Source organism: Moschus berezovskii, chromosome 10 (genome assembly GCF_049115385.1).
Source record: "Moschus berezovskii isolate FMDL1 chromosome 10, NW_MosBer_1.0, whole genome shotgun sequence".
Lineage (NCBI taxonomy): Eukaryota > Metazoa > Chordata > Mammalia > Artiodactyla > Moschidae > Moschus > Moschus berezovskii.
Genome location: NC_142469.1, coordinates 11,753,397 through 11,780,284, shown reverse-complemented (window position 1 = coordinate 11,780,284; position 26,888 = coordinate 11,753,397). Strand labels below are relative to the sequence as shown.

Genomic DNA, 26,888 nt, shown 5'->3' with positions numbered 1-26,888 from the left:
ATTGGAAGGACTTATGCTGAAGCTCAAACTCCAATATTTTGGCCACCTGATGCAAAAAACAGACTCCTTGATGCTGATGCTGGGAAAGATTGAAGGCAGGAGGAGAAGGGGACAACAGAGGATGAGATGGCTAGATGACATCACTGACTCAATGGACATGAGTCTGTGCAAACTCCAGGAGTTGGTGATCACAGGGAAGCCTGGAGTGCTGTAGTCCATGGTTCATAAAGATTTGGACACAACTGAGAGACTGAACTGAACTTCTGTTTTCACAACTCTGTGTTGTGTGCTTATCATGTGTAATAAACTGAGGGACTAGTGAACAGAGTGTCAGCACTGTTGGGTGAATCTCCCACCTTCATTCCCCTGAACCCTTCGAGATCCAGCAAGTCCATTCTCCCCTTCAGCCTCTCGGTCTCTGTTGTGCTCTATCGCTCCCAACGGAAGATGGGTGGGAACACTCCATCCATCTCTACCATTCTCTTTCTCCTAATAAATAGTCATAAATGTAGAGCTAAACAGAAGAAATAAAGTCCTTAAACCACAAATCAAGCTTCTTGTCATCCCTTACCACAAAGTCAACCTCTTCTGTGACTAGACACATTATTGCTCCAGCTTCTATATTTATTCACTCTTAAATGACAGCTTGAAAAATAGAAAGCAGAGGTTATAAGGCAGAATGACTTTAAAGGAAACAGTGATACCAATTCTTTCTATTTTCATGAATATAGAGGAATATCTGTGAGCTTTTTCAGTCCCCAGTCACATACTCCTCTCCATGGAAGGAGTGACTTTTCTGCCTGATGGATTTATGAGATGACATTGGCGTGTCTGACCCAACTCCCTTTATTCTAGAACTGCTAGTTCTATGTCATCTGTCATTTCGGGTGTGTGTATGTGTAAGTATGAACGTAAATGTGAATAAGCAGTGAAAGGGAGAGAATGAGAGAAACAGAGAGAGAGGAAGAGAGAGAAAGACTTATCTTGATTGTTCAGTTGTTCAGTTCAGTTCAGTTCAGTCGCTCAGTCGTGTCCGACTCTCCGCGACCCCATGAATCACAGCACACCAGGCCTCCCTGTCCATCACCAACTCCCGGAGTTCACTCAAACTCATGTCCACAGAGTCGGTGATGCCATCCAGCCATCTCATTCTCTGTCGTCCCCTTCTCCTCCCACCCCCAACCCTTCCCAGCATCAGAGTCTTTTCCAGTGTGTCAACTCGTCGCATGAGGTGGCCAAAGTATTGCAGTTTCAGCTTTAGCATAAGAAAGACTAAATGGTCTGTTTAATTGTGGGGTGGGGAACTGTCCCACTTAGCCTGAAATATCAACCATTTTCTTCAAATAATAAGTATTAAAAAAAAAAAAAGCAGTAATCTTAATGTCCCTGGCCCCTTGCCTAGTTCTCAATAGGTTCTGAAATTATTTCTTTCTTGCTGGGTATAAAATTCAAAAAGTATCCTAGAGTATAAAATTAAATATTAACATATGGAAAAAAAACATGAATTCTCAAAAAATCCCACTATATTAAACACTTTTTTCCTTTATTCTCACTTTTTAAAATGTGTTCATTTGTCACTTTTTTAATAAGCAGCAGTTGGATCACGGTGTTCAATTTTGTATCTTACAAAGTTTCCAAAAAGACTTCATGAAGTTGCGCTTATTGAAATTCTTCTTCAATGACCAAATTATTTCATAAAGTAAAAGTGTAAATCACTCCACATTTCTAGATGGTTTTGGACTAGGAAAATTGCAGGTAAGGGATAATACTATTAATTTCATGTGGTTAAAATTCACAAACATGAAATCGTGTGTATCACCTTCTTAGAACCCTCCAGATGGTACATCCCATTTCTGATAAGAAAAGTTGCAGTCATTTATGGAATACCTAGAACACATTTAGCACTGTGTTGGACACTAGAGAAATAAAACTTAATAGAAATGATTTCTGCCCTCAAAGAATTCAATAAATGTTCAACATGACAGATGAATAAGTTCATATATTAAACTAATTAACAATTCCTTTTTACCTCAACTGGTTTATAAGAGGTCACAGAATATACTCAACTAATGTTTGTTGATAATATGTCATTTCAAACTTAGTCTTCATATAATTTTACAAAATGAGTATATAAAATATTGTAATCTAAGTGTGTGTGTACATATATTGTGATCTATATGTGAAAAGTTGGAAAATATAGATCTACTTATTTTAAATAAGTCTCTGCAGTGGGTGACAATTAACATTTAATGAGTTTCACAAATGTAGAGCAGCAAGAAATTAAATACCCCAAGAGAAATAGGGCATGACATTGTGAAACAACAAACTCTACTAGATGAGAAGATGCAGAATCATCAAAAGCAATTTCAGAAGTTTGGGGAATCAGAACTATTCTACACTGAAGTACTACCTAGCTTTGTTACTCAGACAAAGTATGTGAAGCCATAAGCGTACAAGCATGCAAAGAAAAGGATTTAATTCCCATCTCCAAGTGACCTTTCAGAGTACACATGATGAGCTCCATGTATTAGGTAAACACTCTTTAAGGCATCTGTTGGTGCTATACTTCCCTGAATTTGTAAAGAAGACCACAGTCCCCAGCCAAGTACTAAATGAGTGTTTGTATGCATGTATAACTGTGTGTATGTTTCTGTATATGCATATAAACTGAATTCACGTGCAAAAACACATATGACATCAATCCTATCCACCCATCTATCCATTCAGTTATCCATCTGCCTACCTTTCTGTCTATCCATTCATCTGTATTTGTCTGTAATTTTCTCACATGTACATTTCAAGTTAAGTTCAAAAATTTTATTCTTAATTTTTTAACTCAACCCGTTTTCTGTACCTGTAGATAATAATACCTCATAGTTACATAACACATTGCAAACATCTCACATACAGTATCTCATCTATTCTTACTCAAAACCTCCAGAGATGCTAAGATGATGCTATCAATTTCATCTTGCCAACAGCAAACCAAGACTTGAGTGAGATCACATGACTTTTCCAAAGGACACACAATCAGAAAATGGTGCCTATAGCACCAGATACTAGGGCAGAGGATTTAAAATCAAAGACTCAGAAGGGAGCATGACTTCCAGAAACGAGGTTAAGCTTTGAACAATTGCACCTGGGATGCAGCTTTCACTCTTGCCTCACTTAACTGGACTGCTCCCAGAATCTTCAATTTCCTTCCATGGGACTGAGGCAGGGATGCCCATATTGCAGGTGGTGGTGGGGACTGGAATTAATCTGTTAAAGTACCCAGCCGAGTTTGCTTGGTCATCTGTGGGAGCTGAATGCCCTGAGGCTGTTTCTTATTCTACAAAAGCGAGCACTTGATTTCTGCCTGCAAGTGAGCAGGGGCGCAGACACATGGGCTGTCCAATCACTAACTGAATGATTTCTACGTGACTCACAACATGAGACCATCTCTCCTATTTCACAGTGGGTTGCTATTTCTCTCCATTAGCAGGGGACCTGCACTCACAGAAAGCAAGTACATTTAAGTATTACTGTACAAAACGATGAATTTAAAAAACAAACATTTTATGCCAAAGTGATATTATTCATTCTTAACAAATTTGTAAGACTTGACCTATGGTTTACTTAATCGATACAATTATTCTCATTTATTACCATGAATAAACAAGAACTAAATATGAATATTAAGTAAACAAAGTATTTCTAAAATAAGGCAAAATAAAATTCATTTAAAACTAAATTCATAAGAAAATCTTTGGTTATACTTAATTCTGAAATATTTTACTTTTGACACAAGTAAAGCTCAGTGAGGTTAAATATCACCAAATACTTATATGCACATAAGTATATATTATTAAATATAAGTATTTGTGTATAACTGTATAATGTGTATATATATAATAACATGTATCAGTCATGTCTGATTCTTTGTGACTCCATGTACTGTAGCCCGCCAGGCTCCTCTACCCCTGGGGATTCTCCAGGCAAGAATACAGGAGTGGGTTGCCATGCCCCGTCCAGGAGATCTTCCCAACCCAGGAACTGAACCCAGGTGTCCCACATGGCAGACAGATTCTTTACTATCTGAGCCACTGGGGAAGCCCAGGTATATACATAAATGTATATACACACAACAACAGAAATAAGGCTCTATGTAGCCAAATAAACCATCAACTCGATTACTGATTTGGAAAGTAAACATACTAAACAGCATTTGGTTTTCAGATATTTTTAAAATGTGCTCTTTTGGTTTTCTGATAATGAGTCAAATACATTCACTTCATTAATAAGGGTTCTACAAGCTACTTCCCCAACCACAAGTGAGAATGTTCTTTAGTTTTTTGTTTTTTTTTTAAATCATGCTTACTTGTGAGCAACAGTAAGAAAATGAAAGAAAATATAAGCACAACAAAACTTCAGGGCTCTTAACTGCACAGCACCCCTCCAATGTTGGGTTCTCCAAGGCTCCACCTTGTATTTTGTTCTGAGCCCCATAATGTTTGTTCACTTAGGAAGCTCTCTCGACTGTCAGGATGAATGACAACAGTCTCTGAAAATGACAATGACTTGCACTAGTAAAAGACCTAGGAACACTTAACTGTGCTCAAAATATTCATACAGTATATTCTGAATAATTCAATGATGTGTGGGAGAAGAGGGGCTATTTCTAGAAATTTGTCCATGTCATCTTCTTTGAGCAACAAATTTTCTCTGATAAAATAACACTGTCTTTTTTTTTTGGTGTCTTAATGTCAAAACGCAGTGAAATTTTTGACACCTATATGATACAGCTTTATTATTTCCTGAGTACTAAAATATTAAAGAACTTAATTTTAAAATGTATGGTATTTTGAAATCAGTCTTATGCACTCCCTGGCGTGCTGTGATTCATGGGGTCGCGGAGAGTCGGACACGACTGAGTGACTGAACTGCACTGAACTAGGTAACTGATTTGTGCCAGTCATGATACCTATAGTTTAACTCATATAGATAAACCCCAGTAACAGATTTTATTCAGGACTTTCCCCCAATAGACAAGGAATCCATTCATTTAAATAGCAGGATCCATAAAATCCCAAACCCTCGGAATAAAACAGTTTAGCACTGATTTATAAAAGTTAGCTTTCTAGCACAGCCTTTTTTACTTCAGGTGTTATTTTCAGAGAGTTTACCGATTTGATTGTATAACAGCAGACTAAACTCTCACACAGAGATCATTAACAGGAATTAAACAGAGCAAGTACTAAAGCTGGTTTTGCACCTACTGAATGCTGCAAGTGTCTGTACTCATTTGATATGCATCTTGCAAAGCTCGGCTGTTCCCAGAAGGCCACTCCATGAAGACTGAGCGAGCAGCGTCTGCTAGCGGTGCCTGCGAGTCACAAAAACAGAGAGCTTTACGACAGGGAGGCTTGGAGGCAGGCTGAAATCCTGGGTTTGTACATTTTCATGCTCTAAACATGCATGTAAATTGTTCCTTTGATTATTTTCACAATGCATATTACTCACACTGAGAAACCATTGAATCGGCAAGATTTTCCAGATCTCTTCATAGGCTCCACTTAGGAAGCCCTTTACTAAAATTGCTTTATTAACTGCTTATTAGACAGACTTATTTTTAGATATAGGACAAAACACGACAGAAGAAACAACAGGCTGCTGTTGGTGGGTGGTCATCGTCTGGGTTTGAGGGTCATCCTACATTACCTGTGGCATTCATTGGGCACTGATTGAAAGCCAAGTCGCCTGCTGGAGTCCTCTTCCACACCATCGACATCAGATAATCCTCTGGGCATATTTCATAAGGTGCTGCAATTTAAAACAAAGGGACTTGAACACCCGTGGTGTTTATTTTTTAAATGCTGGCAATAAGCAATCCTGAAATGCAGCTCTCTGACTGAAGATAGCTGACTTTTTAAATTTTTTTTAAGTGTGGTGTTTATTGAAATGTTAGAGATGTCTTCAGAAACAAAACACTACTAGCTTTCATTTCATTCTCTCAAAACCCTCACAGAATATAAGCATTTTCCAAAGAAGGCTTAGGCTTTAAAAAAAAAAAGTCATTTGAACATGCCTATTGTGGGGAAGACAGCAAACTAACCAAGATGGCGTGGTCAGGCTCTCTCAGCCCATGTTTTGTAAATAATGACTATGTAACAGTTGAGGTGATTTATAGCACTGCCCATGGGCATCACGAGTTACCCGCTCATTCACAGGCTACTTTGTGAGGTTCACCTGTATATGCTTCACCAGGAAAAGCCCAGAAGGGTTGTGTGCAGTTATGTTGTGTTATGTATGTCTGCTGCTGTGGCTGTGGTGTCAGTCAGGAGAAATTAAACGTGTCTGCAGTTCCTATGGATCCTCACATTTTCTTCCAGCCTCTTGGCTCACACCTTGCCTACCATGGGTTCTGTGAACAGTATGAACAGTGAGACAGTTGGTGTCATGAACAGGATCAGCAATACAGCTGGTGTAGTCAACAGGATACCCAGATGGTAGAGGAGCCTGAGGCTCCACAGAAGAGGTGGCAGGATACCCAGCAGGTAGAAGAGCCTGAGGCTCCACTGGATGGAGGGAGCCAGTGGCCACGATCCTCTCGGCTTGGGTTCCAGTGGAAGACTGAGAGGCAGTGGACAGTTCACTGGCTAGCACTGAAAAGGCGTTACAGCAATGAGTTCCCATTTGCTGAACAAGGCTCAAGGACTGCTGCTGGACCCTTGGGGCAGATTTTCTTGACTACCCTGAAGGTGAATATGGATAGTGCTCCCTATGATGCTGCGTCGGTGTGCAATGTGCAGAATTACTTGGAAGAACTAGAGCAACATATATTGGCGTTAGAGCAAGAACCCGGTGGCCCTGAAGAACCCAGCATCTCTGACGTTAAGGCGGTAAGTGATGGTGATAATGCTATGAGACCACGGGTCCCGCTTGGCAGCAAGGCCTGTTGCCCAGCAGAAGGTGAAGCATGAGCAGCCTGCTGCCCGGGTTGGCATCCTCAAGGGGCCCCCAACATGACTGAGTTCACAACATACCGACTATATACTCAAGCGGAGTTGGTTGACTTGGGTATGCCATTTCGGCAAAGGTGAGAGGAAGCCTTGGCAGCATGGCTCTTGCGAAGTTGGGACACAGGTGGACAGTATCTTCTGTTCTGGGGATGGGGCAGAACGGCTGACATCTATCACCACTCACCCCTCGCCGAGACAAAGGCTGAAGAATAGTAGGCGGGTCACGCAGGGGGCGCCTAACCCAGCGCACACCCTCATGGAATGGATTAACACTGCCATCTGCACCCTGTGGGTGAACGTGGGAGAGCCCCAGGATCCCGGGAGTAAACCGCGTAAGTACGCTGCGTTGGCCCAAGTGGAGAGAGAACTGGGCATGAGGCAGTCGATATGTAACCCAAATGCCTGAGGCCCAGATGATGAGCGCTTCACTGGCGGCACTCAAGACGCCATTTTGAACAGTGCCCTGACCTCTTCTGGATCCCTGACTGCTATTCCTGCACCCTGTGTGGGGCGCCCCATCTACAAGGTGGCTCGCTTGGAAGCGGTAGGGGGATGGCATGCTAGACGCCATTTTGAAAATGTGAAGACCCTGAAGGGGGTCCTGAGCTAGCAGGGGTTCCATCAGGTATGCAGATACCAATGTGGGCTGATTTGTGACGAAGCATACCGTAAGGGCTGTGTCCTATGGTGTATAATGTAAATTTAGGCTGTGTGTCCCATGCGGTAGATTCAGTAGAACAGCCGTATTGCTAATCCTGTTGGGGACACCACTTGTCTCTCTGTTCACACTGCTGAAGGCAAGGCATGAGCTAAGAGGCTGGAAAGTCTCTCCCCACAACAGTGTATAAAGGCTGTGCCCATGATATGCTACTAACCTCTGACTCTCTTGCAGATTTAGAACACTGTGAAAGCACTTGGAATCTTGTGGGTGAGCTGTGAATGCCCTCCTTGAAAAGGTGGGCCTGGTGCCTGTGGGGTTTTCTGGGTCCTTAATAAAAAAAAAAAAAAAATAGGGGTAGAGTTGCCCCTGTGGAGGCTTTCCTGCAATTTCACAAGGACAGATGGTGGACTGGACTGGCCACGCAAGATAAAGGCACTCCACATATGGTGGGTGGTTCTTCTAGCCCCATGAGGGCAAGGACTGCAACATGAGTTCCTGACAATACCTGGCATTGGGTTTTGCTATGTATTGGGGATGTAACTGTTTGTTGTTGTAGCTAATGCTACTGCAAGAGGTAACTCCAAGAGTCAGTGTTACTCACCAAGGGAATATCACAGAAGATGGACTGCATATAGAATGTAAGGTGAGAGAGCCTGAAGGGGTGGACTGTGGGAGCAGGCAAATTAGCTAAGATGGTGTGCTCAGGCTTTCTTGCCCCACGTGTTATAAATAATGAGATCCATTTGTAACCGCTGAGATCCTTTATAGCACTGCGCATGTGCGTCAGGAGGTTTAGGCTATAGCTGAGCTCGCTTAAAGCACTGCGCATGTGCGTCATGAGTTACCCACTTGGTCACGGGCTACTTTGTGTTAGCCCATATATGCTTCACCTGGAAAAGCCCAGAAAGGTTCTGTGTGGTTACGTTGTGTTATGTCTGCTGCTAAGGCTGCAGTTCCAGCCAGGAGAGAATAAATGTGTCTTCAGTTCCTACAGTTCCTCGCATTTTCTTCCAGCCTCTTAGCTCGCGCCTTGCCTACCATGAGTTCAGTGAACAGTGTGAACAGCGAGACAATTGGTGTCATGAACAGTATCCGCAATACACCTAAAAACTGAACATTATATCATATTCAAACGTATAGTCTTTCCAATACTCATAATTATTCATAAAGTTCTGGGATGTTACACAATAAAATGATTTCTAATAAACTGAAAGTCATATCAGAATTATTAACTGTAGGTGTCAACAGTAAATAAACATAAAGGACTAACATATAACTTTGTTTTTCTTCATATAAGAGCAATAATGGCAATCACACTACATCATATAAAAATAAATGAATTATTTTCTTTTCCTTTAAAAGCTCAATTTGATTACTGAGCCAAGAAAGATAAAGGGAATTTCAAGAATAACAGATGCATACTAGAAATATGAAAGAATTTGTGAAAGAAAGAAGCATATGTTGTACTAAACCTGACACCTTACTCCTAGAAAGAGCAATTGTCACTTTTTCAGACACACCTACTGTTCTGCTCCCACACAGCATTGACATTTATATGTTCATATATTTGTCCTCACAACTTGCCTGGGATGTTAGGTCCTTTCTACCTTACACGTAAAGGTGTATCTGGCACAGAGATGTCGTCCAATGTTGAATGAATACATGAATGCCTATATATGAGTGTGATATTGGTGAGAAATTTCTTGTTCTGAGGACAATATACTATTTAAGTCATTCACAATAAACTGTGGAAAATTCTGAAAGAGATGGGAATACCAGACCACCTGACCTGCCTCTTGAGAAACCTGTATGCACGTCAGGAAGCAACGGTTAGAACTGGACATGGAATAACAGATTGGTTCCACAAGGCTATGGTTTTTCCAGTGGTCATGTATGAAGGTGAGAGTTGGTCTATAAAGAAAACTGAGCACCGAAGAATTGATGCTTTTGAACTGTGGTGTTGGAGAAGACTCTTGAGAGTTCCTTGGACTGCAAGGAGATCCAATGAGTCCATCCTAAGGGAGATCAGTCCTGGGTGTTCATTGGTGGGTCTGATGTTGAAACTGAAACTCCAATACTTTGGCCACCTGATGCGAAGAGCTAACTCATTTGAAAAGACCCTGATGCTGGGAAAGTTTGAGGGTAGGAGGAGAAGGTGACAACAGAGGATGAGATGGTTGGATGGCATCACTAACTTGATGGACTTGGGTTTGGGTGGATTCTGGGAGTTGGTGATGTACAGGGAGGCCTGGCGTGCTGTGGTTCATGGGGTCACAAAGAGATACAACTGAGCGACTGAACTGAACAGAATCTAGATACTAATTCTACTTCAAAGTTTAGGACATTGTTAGGACCCATTAGAGTTATTAGTAGATGAAGAATGCACTTTGAGACATTGCCATCTTGAAATAATACTTTCTTGAAATAATAATTCACTGAGATGAGTGGTTTAAATGTGGGCATTTAGAACTGAGAGTGACATTGAAGAGCACCTAATCTATCTCCTTGTTCTTTATGGTTGGGGCACCAAGGCCCCCAAAGAAGAGGTTTGTCTAAGTGATGGGACTGGTAGAGGTATCAGCAGGACTGATTCTAGAATTCTGACTCATGCACACTCTCTTTGCTACCTTGATAATTTCCCTCATATTGAGTTTATATGTGTGTGTATAACATACACATAATCTAGATTCTCATTAAAAACCCACAGGCACCTGTCTCCGAGTCATGAAATCTTTGTTTGGTGGGTGGTTTAGCTGTTGATCCAACCTTCACCAGCCCCATATTCATAAATGCACTGCCCTCACCCACCAGTGATCTCCTAACAGCCAAACCCAACACACTCACTTTGGTCATCATTCACAGAACCTTACCTATGGCACTTGTTCCTTTGACATCTCCTTCTTACCTGGAAACACTTTTTTAAAGGTCTTAGAAGGCTCTTTTCTCTCAAGCACTTGTACCATTCTTTCTCCCTGTCTCATTCACTGCATTTTTGCAGAATCATCCACACCTTACATTTTCCTTATGTTAAAAGCTTTCTTTAGGCAATTTCAAACTATTAATAACAGTAACATTATTGAGCCCTTACTAACCGTCTTACATGAATGGACTCATTTAATTTCCCCAACAACTTTATAGGATAGAGACTATTAGCTGCATTGATCAAATGGGAAAACAAGCTCAGAGAGGTGAATTGATTTTTTATTCCAAATATAGATATATTTATTACATGTAAGATGCAAGATGTAAAGTGCTTCTATTCAGCATCTTTCCTCTTCAATGTAATTTTTTTACTTTTTTTAAAAATTCATTTTAATTGGAGGCTAATCACTTTACAATATTGTAGTAGTTTTTGCCATACATTGACATGAACATTCAATGCAATTTTTATACCACATCAATAAAGTAATCTCTAAAATGGAGAGTAATCCTATAACGTGCTGCATGAAATTTTCCAAGGTTTTCCAGTCATCTGACAGGATAAAGAAAACTGTTCTGGCTGTGACAGAAAAGGCCCTTCCAGCAAGCCCTAGCCTCACTCTCCAATTACAATTCATATTTATTCTCCCATGAAACAGCCAGCCACATAGAATCATAATCTTCCAGATACTCCATAAAAATCCACATTTCCTTGGCTTTGCAGAAGCTATATCCTTTACTTAAAATACTCACATCCCTCCTTGTTTTTTGTTAATATTCCTGTTTATCTTTAAAACACATCTTAAATTGTGGATCCTCTGGGAAGCCTCCTCAGTACCTCAGTCACTGGATGTGCAAGTATTATAGCTCTTTTCACAGTGGATGGAAAGCACCTGGTTACAGGTGTAAACCTTCTCAACCCCAAAATTTTGCCTTTTAGGAGACTAATTATGTTTTATTTATTTATCTTTCACCTGCTGTAATGAACTGTCATGATGTCTAGCATGTAGTAAAGATTCAAAACATGTTTGTTGAGTAAATCAGTTTTACTGAGGAAACAATATAAGACTAGAGCCATACAGTAGAACTTTCTGCAATGATAAAGGAGAATTTCACTGTCCAATATGGTGGCTTCTAGTCAATATGGCCATTGAGCACTTGGAGTGTGGCAAGTAAGACTGAGAACTGAGTTTAAAATATATCTAATTTTTATTAATGTAAGTTAAAATTTTAGTATCTACCATCCTCGACAACACTGTAACAGATAATAATTGTGTTTCTGTAAATGTCAACCCAAACTACTATAGAACATGAAAAGGAAAATTATGTGTTAAAAGGCACAGAGTGCATCATGTCCAGTTTATTCTATAGTTGAATTCTATATAAAGCTAGTCTATTTTAAGAAAGCTATAGCAGTGACCAAGCTAACATTACCATGACATTTGACTATTCTTTTTGCTTATCTGTATACCCAGCTTCTGCTCAACATCACCTAATTAACTCTTCCTTTGTAATCTTTCACTTCATTTGTACCTTTTTACTATTTTCAGACCCAAATTTTCATCAGTTCCATTGATGAAATTTGAAATACATTTCATGAAACTTGTTGCTATAGCTTTTAGATTTTTTTCCTGATTCAGTCTTGACATAAGTCAGTGATAGAGCCATCTGCACCCTGATTTCTTCATTTCCAGGTAAGGTTTCTGAAAATTTCTCACATCCATTGTTATTTCCAAGAGCGCCCTGCCCCAGTCCACCTTGGGAGTAAGAAAATCTGGTAATTACAAGTGCTAACCGATATCTCAGCTGGTAAAGAGTCTGCCTGCAATGTGGGAGAACTGGGTTCCATCCCTGGGTTGGGAAGATCCCCTGGAGAAGGGAAAGGCTACCCACTCCAGTATTCTGGCCTGAAGACTTTCACTTTCCCCACTAGATGGCAAGAGTGGGCCCACAGGGTGAAACAGTTACCCAGCTCACACCTGGAACTGATGAAGTTCAAAATCAAGGTGGGCTAGGATCAGTGCTCAATTTTTTTAAAAAGTTACCTTACTTGGGAGAAACTTCTTCTCTCCATAACAGTGCAACACTGAGCAATTTAAGGAGCATCAGTTACAAGGCTCTACAGCCTTGCTCCTTCTCAGCTCCTCTGCTTCCACTCTCACTGGCCCCTGGAGACTTCTCCAGCTTCAGGAGGACCCCACTCTAGAACCTGTGCACCTCTTCTTTCTGCCCAGGACACCGCCCCACTTACTTCCCTAAACCTCCTCCTGGCTCCTCTCCACTGCCTTCAAGCTCCTCTGTAGCCCCCCTCCTCAGAGACGGCCGGCCTGCCTGCCCTACGCATCCAGTCCTCCCTCTGCCCTTGCGTTCTCCAAGACACTCCTAACCATATACGTCTGCATGATTTTCTGATTTATATATTATTTTTTGCCTCTTCCTGCTAGAATGTGAGCACAATGAAGAAAAGGATTTTTGTTTCATCCTTAGGACACATAGCACTACAGGTCTGCTAAAAGATAGTGGATAACTACTCCCTGGAGGCTCAGTTGGTAAAGAAACCGCCTGCAGTGCAGGATACCCCAGTTTTATTCCTGGGTCGGGAAGATCCGCTGAAGAAGGGATGGGCTTCCCACTCCAGTATTCTTGTGGCTTCCTTCCAGTATTTCACAATGCTTCCCTTGTGGCTCAGCTGGAAAAGAATCTGGCTGCAAAGCAGGAGACCTGGGTTCGATTCCTGGGTTGGGACGATCCTCTGGAGAAGGGAAAGGCTACCCACTCCAGTATTTTGGCCTGGAGAATTCCATGGACTTTATAGTCCATGGGTTCACAAAGAGTCGGAAACTACTGAGTGACTTTCACTTTCACAACTATACACACACATGTATTTTTAACCCAAAGCTACCAAACATGCTCAAAAGGTCTATTTCTCCATTACTCCAGTGCCTAAGATGACAGAGAATGAGGATGATTTTGCAAAGTACTGAGGACTCTGTGTGTGTGTGTGTGTCTGTGTGTGTGTGAAATAGGTCAGTAGTAATAATAAATTTCATTTAGAAGCAATAAGAGTGAGCAGTAAGCTACTACACTTTTCCTAAAAATTAGCCAAAATGGATTTCCATGGTACTGGATAATTACAAAAATTGATCTTGTATGGCTATGCCTGACTTAGTAAGAGTCCCGGGGACCCTATTCAGAATCCTCTGATATGATCTTCATATAGCCTAACTGGTGAAAGATAAAGCTGATTAAAAAGCTATGTTTCCAACCACACCACTCACTAAGTACTAATTCCCATTTGCCTGGTGACAATCACAAGTGGGTACTTTAGCCAGTTCAAAAACAAAAACAAAAAAATCACAGTAACTTTATAAACCCAGAGAAATCAACAAACTTTATTCTCTGCCCCGCAAATTCATGAAGCTTAGGATTCATCATGCTTTTTGTACTCAGTTTCTACTCAGTACACAAGTGATAAGAAAGGAAGTTGCCAGGGGAATCAGAGATTCAAAGTTGCAAATTGGTCCAGGATTCTCAGCTTTTTAGAAGGAATGCCAAATCCCTCAGCTGTTTTAAATATTTCATCAAAAGTTATTTGGTATCTTTGAAGATTAAATCTTTAAAAAATTTAGTTCAGAAAATAGCTTTATTGTGGCTCATACCTAAAGCAGAACAGTGTAGATAGTAAAATGACATTTTATTTTCTTCCATCTTAGGTTGAGGAAGGTCCCAAGAGTGAGAATCTTTCTGGGGTCGCCTCAGTGTCAGGAATGGAACTCATTCATTCTATAAATATTTGAGCCCCTATCATGTCCCAGTCTCCTTGATAAATACTGCACATACACAAAAACAAAAAAGAACAGTCAGGGCTTCTCAACTCCATGATAGTGAAGGACACATAAGTAGAGAAACTGTAAAGGAGTTGGGCGCCCACTATGATTTGGGGAGTCCTGGCTGCTCTAGGAGTACATCAGGGGAGGACTTCCCGAAGGACGATCAAGTGGAGGTGTGAAGGACAAGGAAGTGCCTGCCAGCCGGTGAGTATGAGGAAGTGTGCCTTGGGAACCCTGTGCAGCAGGATCAGAGGGGAAGGAAGAGCCTGGTTCATCCAAATCTTGGACAACCTTTCAGGATGACCAGGAGAACTGGGGATGGTCAGAGGCGGGTTATTGCAGGAGGGGGACGGAGTGAAGTGAAGAGCTAAAATAGGGCTTTGAGCTTCAGGGGAGGGACACGTCATGTTTTGAAAGCCTTCCGGGCAGTTTGGAGAGTGGGTCGAGGGAGAGCAAGACTGAAGTCAAGCAGGCCTGTGACAATCAAAATGGTGTAACGAGGGAAGTAGGGCTGGGGGATCACAGGAAGTGGCCAGGGAAGTGGGTGGATTCCAACCCGCTTAGGAGGATGGCAGGCTCTGCTCCACGGCTCGTGTAGGACGTGAGAGAGAGCAAAGATGGAACTTGGGTTTCCAGGAAGAAAGTCTGAAGTGCTCTGCCCTGAGTTACAGAACACGGGGAGGATACGGCTTAGGAGAGATGCTGAAAATAGTTTTGATGTGGAGTTATCTAAGCGCATCCTGGCATCAAAAAGCTGGCTGGTGTATGAAACTAAAGTGCAGGAGAGAAAGAAAAGCTGGAAATAGAGATTTGTGTTTTTTGTTTTTTTTTTTTGTTTAATGCTACCTGTGTGCATTTTGTAAATTATGAAACACATAATTAGTTCAGGGCATGGTTCTGTGCTCAAAATAAAAAACATTTTATTGTGTAGCAATGTGAACCACTTGCTTTTTTAGGCCTCAGCAAAATGGAACCACGACTCTGTTTTATCAGCTGAAAAATCCCACTGTTTACTCTCACTAGTGTAAAGATATAAAAACCCATCTGTAAGATGCAACTGTACTTGAAGGCCCAAGTACACAGTTAGCATGCTCCCTTAAAACAAGGTAGCAATTACCTAGTGATTAGCTGTTAATCTGTCTATTCAAACTGATTTTCTGTCTCTTAAAAATAGCAAAAATTATACAGGACTTAAATCAATTTGATGTGGAAAATTAGTTTTCCCCACTTATGCTAGAATTTCAGCATTAAAGAGAAATTGATTCTACACTGTAGCGCTTATGCAGAAAACAGAAGAAAAAGTATGCATGATGCACGACCCCACATTTCAAATCTGACTTGCTGGCAGTTCTTTAATTCTAATGTTTCAGGAACCCCCTATGCTGGGGATGCAGCAGTAAATGAGATCAATTCCGACTCTGTGCTCACACTGCTCTAATTCAGCAGTGGAACCAACACATATGAAGACTTATATGTGAGGTCTGCTGAGGTCTGAGGGAAGAAGAGGGGTATTTATCAAATGTGTTTCTTAAGAGCCTTTCTTATATGGAGAATGACTATTATCATTCTCAAGCTGACACAACGGCAATATTTACACATCCCTATGAATCAGGCAGTCTTCCAAGTGCATTAAATATTTTTAATGCAAATAATTGTCATAACAACCCTCAAAGTGGCTGCACTTATTTTCGTCTCTGTGATCATAGGGAAAACAAGGCAGAGAGAGATCGCTCTGTGAGGAGGCAGTACACCTCAGTCCATCAAACAGCTCTTTCAGCCTACACGGCTTAGAAGTCTGACTTTTTAACTTGTTAAACTTGTCTCTAACAAAGACACAATATTTGTATTGATAGTGATTAATTACTTCCCCAGTCCTCCCCCTGGGAATGGAGGAGAATGTCAGTCGATATGAGCGCAGACTCCATCCTCCTTCCTGACACCTCCCTGCTCCAGATATTACACAGCTGTGTGTGTGCAGAGTAACTCAGAGCATGGGGACAGGCAGCGAGAGAGAAAGCACCTCTGGCACAGAAGACATGTGTCCCTGAGGCGCACAACTTCACCGCAAACGGGCTCCAGTGACACCCCAGTTCTTCCTGCACCAGGGCTGTACAGCTAGGTGCCCTGCCTAAACCATTCTTCCTTGTCCGCAACATCTAGCTAATTGCCCTATGTTTCTATTTTATTTTTGTTGAAACAAGAGTTGGGTAAGGGAATGTGAAATGCATTACCTGTATTTTTGTTATGAGTAGATTTCAGAAATAATCCCTCCTTACATATGAAGTGTGAATACAATTAAGTCCTACAATTTTACTAAGGTGATATTGCAACTTCAACAATGTGGCTGAGGGTGAGAACCATTTTCAATTCTTTGCTAGTTCTGTCACTTATATTCACTTACTTATACTCAAGGCCAGTGCAACCTATTGGGTCATCCGCAGCATCACCACCAACACCTGGGAGCTTGTTAGAAGTGCAGATTCCCAGGCCTGGACCAGACCTACTGAATCAGAACCTTGGAACAGAGGACCGGTCCATGAATCTCCATCTTAGCAAGCTCTCTGGGTGATTATTCTGTCCACTAAAGTTTGAGGTGCATGTATCTTTTTGAATTATAGCTTTGTTTGGATATATGCACAGGAGTGGGATTGCTGGATCATGTGGTAGCTCTATTTTTATTTGTTTTGAGGAAACTCGATACTGTTTTCCACAGTGGGTGCACCAATTTACATTCCCACCAACAATGTGGAAGTGTTCTCTCTTCTTCACACTCTCTCCATCATTTGTTATTTGTACTAATAGAATTTTTAACTATGGCCATTTTGACAGGTGTAAAGTGGTATCTCACTGTACATTTCTCTAATAATTAGTAATGTTGAGCATCTTGTCATATGTCTGTGGGCCATATGTATGTCTCCTTTGGAGAAATGTCTATTTAAGTCTTCTGCTCATTTTTTTATTGGGTTTTATTTTTTTGTTACTGAGTTGTATGAGCTGTTTGAACATTTTTGAAATTAAGCCCTTGCTTCCTTTGTTGAATACTAATTGTCTGTTAGGTGTATGGGTTTATTCCCAGGCTCTCTATTCTGTTCCATTGATCCATATGTCTGTTTTTGTGCCTATATCATGTTGTTTTGATTACTGTGGACTTGTAGTATTATCTGAATTCTGGGAGGGTTATGCCTCCTGTTTTTAAATTTTTTCTCAGGATTGCTTTGGCAATTCTGGGTCTTTTAAAGTCCCATATACATTTTAGGAATATTTGTTCTAGTTCTGTGAAAAAATGCCATGGTAATTTGATAGGAATACATTAAATCTATAGATTGCTTTGGGTAGCATGGTCATTTTAACAATATTAATTCTTCCAGTCTAAGAGGATGGGATATCTTTCCATTTCTTTGAATCATCTTCAATTTCCTTTATTAATATTTTATAGTTCTTAGCATATTTTTTCACCTCCTAGGTCAGATTTACTCCTAAGTGTTTTTTTATGCAATTTTAAAAGGGATTTGTCAACCAAAGTTTGAAGAGAACAGTTCTGGACAATTCAGAGAGGCACTCAGAGAAGATAAAAGCTTATAGAAAGCAAGTGTGGTGATGTTTTCTTCCTACTAAAAGAAAGTTACTCAGAAACCAAATAAGTGGCTCTGAATATCTAGAGTTCTGAATCACAATAACTGCTCCATCTCTGTTTAAGTTGCTGTTACAAAGTTTTTCTCAGCACATTCCACCTTCAGACTTTGCTCATCATTTGTAGACAAAGCAATGGTGACTCCAAGAAGAACATTTTATGTATAAATTAGGTGTAACATCTGCCTGTGAATGGCAGGTTCCAATTTAGCAACTAATGACTAAAGATTCATGGATCCTAGAACTGGGCTCTGGGAAGAGCAAGCCGTTCCCTGGCACAGAGCAAAGAGGCCTTGGGAAGGCTAGGCTAACATAGGCGAATCATCAGTAACTCTGCTTTCTGAATGATATTAGCCAGGGGAAAACTGGGGGAGAGAAAACCAACCAAACAAAAGACTAAAAATAGTATGTTTTCACATTGTATCAATATAACAAAATTATTCCACTAGTTTAAGCCAAAAAGCTTGGGTATATAATGAGACTGAGATCAATAAAATCATTATTTGGTGAGTTTGATCAATTTAAAATTTGGGCAACTTAATTATCTCCCCTGTAGCTCCTTTATTCCTTAACTAGCAGTAGTCTTTAAAATAATAATATAATATTTTTCTCATTCTCTTTCTTATGAAGACAGGAACATTGATGATGCTCTTTTTAATACTTTTATTTGATCTATTCACCAGGAAAGAAATATCCTAATCTTGTTAGGAAAATATTTTATGTTTTCCATTTTTAGTAGATGTCATAAGAGCTTTTGATTAAATCCAGATAATTAATCATTATTTTAATTAATTACCCAAAGATGTACATATATTATACTTTTCTTTCTTGACAACAGAGGGTCTCTTGGCAAACTTGATTAATTTGTTTTGTATCCAAATTAGGTTAAGCATAAAAATAAATACTAATTTACTTGTTTCCAGCAAGAGGAATAAAATTAAGAATGAACAGTACTATAAATAGTACTAGAAAAAGCATATTATTTCAAGAGAAACCTTCAGCTTTGACAAAACAAGAAAAAAATGACTTAGCAACTGTTAAGATAATTTGAAAGTTTTCTCAATTTATATTGCCAATGTGCAAATTAGGAGCAATCTAGTAGAAGAAATTAGAAAACCTACACTCCTAATTATAAAAGGAATATATAATGACCATAGAGAAACAACTGCTCTGAGTTGAAAAGCCAGTATATTGTGTAAATCAAGTCCACTGTGGAAAACTGAGTTATTTATTATCCCTGCCTTTTTGAAAAAAATAATCTGGAGATGACATTGATGTGCATGGAAAAGTTAAAGGATAAATATTAAAAGAAACCCACTTTTATTTTGATAAAATTTCTATACAGAGGCAGAAGTGTTGTTGAAATTAATAGTCATATGTTAATGGACAGTGTGATTTGTATGAAGGTGAAAGATCAGGATATATTTTCAAAAGCTTGGTACATATGATTATCTTTTTACCCCTGTACAAGCATTAATTTGTGAATTGTTTAGCTAACTCAATAATTCATTTTAATTTAAAAAATTTATTTACATACTTGGAGATGATTTAAATCATAGCTTTGAATAGGGAAAAATGAAAGCATCAAGGTTAATGTCAAAAATATATATTTATATAATCTAAAAAGTGTTTAGAGTTTTATATAATTTTCAATCTCCCTGAAATCATGAAAGCCAGCAAATAAACCTAGCAAACAAGGTATAATATCTTTTTTTGTAAATAAATATGTAAAATGTTTTCCAAACAGCAGGTGGCAATCTTTATAAATCTGGTTGCAAGCAGAACCATCTTATATCTGTATTTGCAGTTGAAAGTCAGTGTTAAAGGACTGGTTAAGAACCTTGGCATGCTCAGACTAGTTTAGATAACTTCAAATATTAAAAAGGATCTTATTTAATTATGCTTACTGTTCCAGTGAAATTTCTCCCTGGGCAAAATAAATGCCTTTGTTTAATGCTTCTTAATTTTTATGAAGCACAGGAGAAATTTCACAGTGCTAATTGGTGTAGGTATCCTTCTCAACAGAATCCTCCATGTTGGTTACTTCTTATCATTCAGGATTCATATGGCTTTAAGAATGAACAAAACTAATTTTAGATTTTCTAAAGCTCTAAAAAGAACACAACTGACTTATTGTTGCCCTCAGAGTCTAGTTTCTGTTGCTATTATCGCTGAACCATGAAAAGTCTTTAGAATTCTAAATATGGAGAAATACAAAGTTTTGATCCCAGATAACTCTTAGAATTCATTGAGCTTTTCTAAATTGAAGTAGTCATGTTAGATAAGAGACAGAAACCCATAGTTTTCTGAACTGAAAAGGAATCTCAAACAGGTGCAGTCATCACACCCAGCAGGACCAGACAGCCAGAGCTGGCGAGCTTGCCCACAATTAACAGTGGCAGCATCAACTCTAATTGGGTCTTTGAATCTCTAAGTTCAGAGTTTTATACACAGCAGTGAAATCCTAAAATTCCATGCTATTAGCTTTTCAGGCATGTTTACAAAATTTTGCAAATGATATCATTCTAAATTCCTAATTTTTACTTATTTATTGAGTCTTGAGTATTAACAGTATTTTATGAAATGTACACACTCATAAGAAAGAGTCTTTGTTCTACATGAACTTTAAGATATATGTGATTTATAATATGGTCAATTTCTGACATTTACTGTATACTTTGCTTATGTGTAAAATCCTCTAATGTAGCAATACTACCAGGCTTTCTCTACGAATTAAGACCTGATGTTGTCATTTTAAAGTTATTTCCTCATATGGATTTTCTTTTGCAGTTGGAATGGGGCAGGTAAACCGAGGTGTCCGAGGTCATACATCAGGATGGATTAACAGTGAAATTTACAAGTTTCTGAGTTTCAGCCTTATATTTGTATTTTCTCGTGCATATATTCTTTACTAAAGTAATCTAAGGCAACTTGTTCTCTCAGTAAACAAATATTTCATAAAGATAGTTACAAAAATGATACCCCAAACTATTAGTAATTTCAAACATGTCTGCCCATGTTATTGTTCAATATGTCTACTCATTTTGTAGCAAACAATTTAAAAACACACAGAAAACAGTCTATGACACAGAAACAGAGGAAACCTCATACATTAGGGAAAGAAGTGAATCACCACTTATCAACAGCAATACTTTAACTGAGGAAACATTATCTTTAACCAACGGCAATATTTTTCATCTTTTTTTTTTTTGAGGGACCAGCGTATCTCCCCAGGGACACTCTGAGCACACTCACCAGGACAGCGCTGCTCACTGCATCTCCGCACTTCCTCGCCTGTCCCTTCGCAAGGCTGCCCAGTCACGGCCGCGCCCTGGCAGGTCCTCATCCTTCTCTCCCAGCCTCCGTCACAGGACCTGGAGCATCCACTCCAATGACCCCACTGATTCCACTGCCCATTGGCTGAAAGAAACATGCCACCACGGTCAACAGCAGTAGTACAGTGCTCACCGCTTTGCTATTCAAAAATCTGAGGACCACGACTGTTCAGGTTTCATTAATCTACCACCACGAATAAAGTATACACAAATATTTGACTTTCTGGCCAGATTTAGAGCACTGTGATGAACAGAAGCTTCTATAGGTTTGTCAGGAAACCTATTTGTAGAAATGGACATTGAGTTTTAAAAGAGCACAAGTTCAGCTCCAGACTTCATCGATTTACATCAACATTTAATATAATCTAATTAATTTGATCTAATTTAAGAAGCTGCTGAATTTTGTTGCCCGCATACAGTGGAATGAGCTCTGGTACCATTGGCTTCATTGAGTAGAAATGTGTAATGATCGGTTTATCCCATGGCTGTCGTGCATGGCTCTGTCACAGAACCTTATGGCAGGCATCCTTTAAATGCAATCCTCAGGCCTCACCTGTGCACTCGGGGTTGTAACACTCTCTGCTCTCTGCCCAAGGCCCCCTGCACTCCGAGCCCCCATGCGCAGCCGCAGTGCACAGTCGGCTCCTCTGCTGGGTCCCATTCGAGCAGGTCACTGAGCACTGGCTCCAGGAGCTCCACTCCTGCCACTGTCCATCGACTGCAAGGCAGAAACAGAGACGGTATGAGGAGGTTTCCAGGAGAGAAGGCTGCACAAGAAGGAGACGCAGCTCTTTACTGCGCTTTTCAGATTCTGCACTTGTGACAAATTAAGGTTCTTTAGTGAACTTGTGTAGTGACCTTGTGTACAGCAAGGGTATCAGAGCCCTTTATCCAACATTTGCTTCCTGTGTCACATTTTTAGTAACTCTGACAATAATTCACACTTTTTATGATTATTATATTTGTTATGGTGGTCTATGATCAGTGATCTTTGATGTGAACGTTGTCATTGCCTTGGGGCACCAGGCACATACCAGACAGGGAACTCAACAGATAAGTGTTTTGCATGTGTTCTGACTGCTCCACCCGGCAGCTGATCTCTTTTTTCTCTCCCTCTCTTTGGGCCTCCCTATTCCCTGAGACCCAACAGTAATGAAATCAGGCCAATTTATAACCCTACAAAGGCCTTGAAGCATTCAAGTGAAAGGAAAAGTCACACATTTCTCACTTGAAAACAAAACCCAGAAATTAAAGCTTAGTGAGGAAGGCGTGTTGAAAGCTGAGACAGGCCAAAAGTCAGACCTCATGACAGTCAGCCAAATTGTGGATGTAAAGGAACTCTTGAAGGAAATTAAATGCGCTACTGTTGTGAACACTGGAATGAACAAAGTCTTCCTGCTCATACAGACAAAGTTTGACCGGTCTGGAGAGAAGATCTAACCAACCACACCACTCCCATATGCAGAAGTCTCATCCAGACCTAACAGGGCCCTGAAATGAAGTTGCCCAGTCATGTCTGACTCTTTGTGACCCCATGGACTGTAGCCTACCATGTTCCTCTGTCCATGGAATTTTCCAGGTGAGAGTACTGGAGTGGGTTGCCATTTCCTTCTCCAGGGGATCTTCCGACCCGGGGATTGAACCCGGGTCTCCCACATTGCAGGCAGACACTTTACCCTCTGAGCCACCAGGAAGCCCAAACAACCTTCCATTCTATGAGGGCTGAGAGAGGTGAGGAAGCTGCAGATGAAAAGTCTGAAGCTGGCAGAAATTGGCTCATGAAGTTGAAGTAAAGAAGCTGTCTCTGTAACATCAAAGTGCAAGGTGCAGCAACGAGTGCTGATATAGAAGCTGAAGCAAGTTATCCAGAAGATGTGGCTAAGATAATTCACGAAGGTGGCTACCCTAAACAACAGATTTTCACTGTATACAAACAGCCTTTGATTGGAAGAAGATGCTGTCTAAGACTTCCATATTTGGAGAGGAGAAGTAAATGCCCAGATTCAATACTTCAAAGGACATGCTGACACTCTTGCTAGGGGCTAATGTAGCTTTTAGCTTGAAGCCAATGCTCATTCACCATTCTGAAAATCCCAGGACCCTTAAAGTATGCTAAATCTCCTCTCTCTGTGTTCTATTAATGGAACAACAAAGCCTGCATGACAGGACATCTGTTTACAACACGGTTTACTGAATATTTTAAGCCCACTGTTGACCTACTGCTCAGAAAAAAGATTTTTTTCAAAACATTCCTGCTTATTGACAATGCACTTGGTCACCCAAGAACTCTGATGGGGACGATGAGACTAATGTTGCTTTTTCATGCCTGCTAACATAATGTCCATTCTTATGGATGGAGATCAAGGAGATATTTTGACCTTTAAGTCCTATTATTTAAGAAACACATTTTGTAAGCCTATGGGCACCAGATATAGTGATTCCTCTGATGGATCTGGGCAGTGAAGAAGAAACCTTCTGGAAAGGATTCACCATTCTAGATGCCATTAAGAATATTCATGATTCAGGGGAAGTGCTCCAAATAACAACACTAACAGAAGTTTAGAGAAAACTGATTGCAACTTTCATTGACTTGAAGGGGTTCGAGACTTAAGTGGAGGAAGTAACTGCAGATGTGGAAACAGCAAGAGAATTAGAATTATATGGGGAGCATTAAGATGTGACTGCTGCTGCTGCTGCTAAGTCGATTCAGTCGTGTCCGACTCTGTGCGACCCCATAGATGGCAGCCCACCCGTCCCTGGGATTCTCCAGGCAAGAACAATGGAGTAGGTTGCCATTTCCTTCTCCAATGCATGAAAGTGAAAAGTGAAAGGGAAGTCGCTCAGTCGTGTCCAACTCTTAGCGACCCCATGGACTGTCGCCTACTAGGCTCCTCTGTCCATGGGATTCTCCAGGCAAGAATACTGGAGTGGGTTGCCATTGCCTTCTCGCAAGATGTGACTGAATTACTGCAATTTCATGATAAAACTTGAAGGGTTGAGGAATTGGTTGTTATAGATAAGTAAAGAAAGTTTCTTGAAGTGGAATCTACTCCTGGTGAAGATGCTGTGAAGATTATTGGATGACAGCAAAGGATTTAGAAAATGACATAAACGTAGCTGATAAAGCAGAACGGAAGTTTGAAAGCACTGACGTCAATCTTGAAAGTAGTTCTATTATAGGCAAAATGCTATCAGGATTACATGCTACAGAGAAATATTTCATGAAATGAAGAATCAGCCAATGCGGAGAACTTTTCTGTCCCATTTTAAGAAATCGCCACTTCCATCTGAGCCCTCAGCAACAACCACCTTGACCAGTCAGGATCCACCAACATGTGGGCAAGACCCTCTACCAGCAAAAAGATTACAGTTTCCTGAAGGCTCAGATGATGGTTAGCATTTTTTAACAATAAAGTATTTTAAAATTAAGGTAGGTACATTGCTTTTAATACATAATGTTATTATTGCACACTTAAGAGACTACAGTATAATGTAAACATAATTTTTATGTGCACTGGGGAACCAAAAAGTTGGTATGACTTACTTTATTGTGATAGTCCCTTTTTTGAGGTGATCTGGAACTGAACCTGTGATATTTCTGAGGTATGACTGTACAAGCTGAAACCAACCTTGAAGATGAATGCCAACCAAGAGACTCTAAATGAATGCAATTAGATGATATTACCCTCCAAACAACTATTACCTCATTCTTCATTTCTATTTACTTTTATGTGTCTATTATTTCTTTTTATTGATTTGTTTCTTCAAATATATTTATTGACCACTTAAAAAGACAAGACTTTGATTTTGGAGATGGGTACAGGTAGCAATGAATATAATAAATAATGATAATTACAGAGCTCATATTTTAGAAAAGGACTCCCTAGAACAAGTTAAACAGTTAGTTACATGCCAAATAAATTAATTCTATAGCATTGCTGCAAAGGATGATTTCAGACAGAGTGAGACAAGAGTTTGCAGGGTCTCAGGAGTCCTCCCTGACAAACAAGCTTTCAAGTACACTTGAAGGATAATAGGAAGTCCCTAGGAAAGTGCTTATTCCATGAAGATACACAGAGGTGCTAGGCAGGATGAAGGAGGGGCATTGTGAGCATCACCCAGACAGCCAGGTGAATAACCACCAGGGAGGTCAGGGAAGAGACAGGGGCCAGATTTCAAACTTTTTGTCAGCTGTGTTATGGATTTTAGCTCTTTGCTCCAATAGTTAGGCAGTCATTGGAGGATTTCAATGGGACTTGGATCGTATCTGGCGCAGGACAGAGAAAGAGCATCAGGAGAGCAGAGGAGGGTCTGAGCTGGAGGAGGAAACCTACCAGGGTGGCATCCTGGGGAGATCAGGGACATGAGGGAAGGGCTCTGAGTGGAGAGAGGGCCAAGGAGACACCCAGGTGTCCAGGCTGGGATGGAATGCAGATGGTTGAGCCTTTCTTTGGAAGTTCAAATTGAGATGCATTTATTTATTCACTAATTCAAATGACTATTGAGAATCTTTCAGTCACCAGACACTGTGAGAGGTGTTATAAGAAATACTAGAATTTGAATTCCAACCCCTCAAAAATCTTTTAGAACTCATGAAAAGAATTACTCTATGCACACAAATAAGTAAATAAAAGCTGAAAAGCAATACCAAGTTAACACAGCAATAAAAACTTTCAGAAAACTCATCACATCTACTCTGTTAGACTAGTATGGTAAGATTTGGATGGCTTAGACAAAGGAGAAGCGTTCATGCAGGTATAATCCCATAGGCCACAAACGACAAGTGAGCAAAGGAATCAGGCAAAATATTTACCTGAAGGTATTAACTAGCATATAAGTGTTAAAAATGCATCAGGATATTACTGTCCACTTTTTTCCAATGTCATTCCATTGCTTTTCATCTATTTCATAAATCCAAAGTTATAAACTAATGCTTCTGTGAAGACCCACCCTGGCAGAATAGGAATGACTACTTTCAACCTAATTTCAGATCATGCAGGGAGCTATTAAAAAGAAAGTTATTTAATATATATCTAGTGGTACTGTGTGATGAAAAAAAATCATAATAGGCCAATTTAATCATCCCATTCATGTCATTTAGCATCTCACTTTTAGCACCTGACACAGTCTTATTGACTATATAATTCATTTGCCAGACAAAAAAGAAGTCTAGTGAATCCATTTCCTCTAGATGTTGGCTTTGAAGATGAGTGTGTTTTCCATTTCAGAATTTTGCTTTTCTAAGATAACTATTATTAAGTTTGCATTCAGAGGAGAAAGGTTTTAAAAAAATAAGATTCATACCTGCACTGTAGATACCATCTATTTGGCCAAAAAATGTACAGGTATTCCAGTTACTGAGAACATTCAGAAAGCAACACAGAAACAAAGATGAATTAAGTGATACCAATCAGTTCAGTGCTTAAGTGCCTAGAATAAAGGAATATCTGATATCCTTTAGAATTCTGCTTTAAAGTAAAATATTTAGTAGTTTTTAGGAATGTAACAGTTC

General features: G+C 40.0%; 1 protein-coding gene across 3 annotated transcripts in view; it reads right to left on the bottom strand.

Moving 5' to 3' along the window:
* Nucleotides 1-26,888, bottom strand: part of ADGRB3 (adhesion G protein-coupled receptor B3) — an 893,473-nt gene that overhangs the window by 496,766 nt on the left and 369,819 nt on the right. For all 3 annotated transcript variants that reach the window (XM_055433831.2, XM_088840488.1, XM_088840489.1), the window contains 4 exons: nt 21,930-22,094; nt 21,297-21,461; nt 5,701-5,802; nt 5,259-5,365 (listed from right to left, as the gene is read on the bottom strand). In XM_055433831.2, coding sequence (XP_055289806.1) covers nt 5,259-5,365; nt 5,701-5,802; nt 21,297-21,461; nt 21,930-22,094 — 539 coding nt within the window. The remainder of the gene's footprint in view (nt 1-5,258; nt 5,366-5,700; nt 5,803-21,296; nt 21,462-21,929; nt 22,095-26,888) is intronic.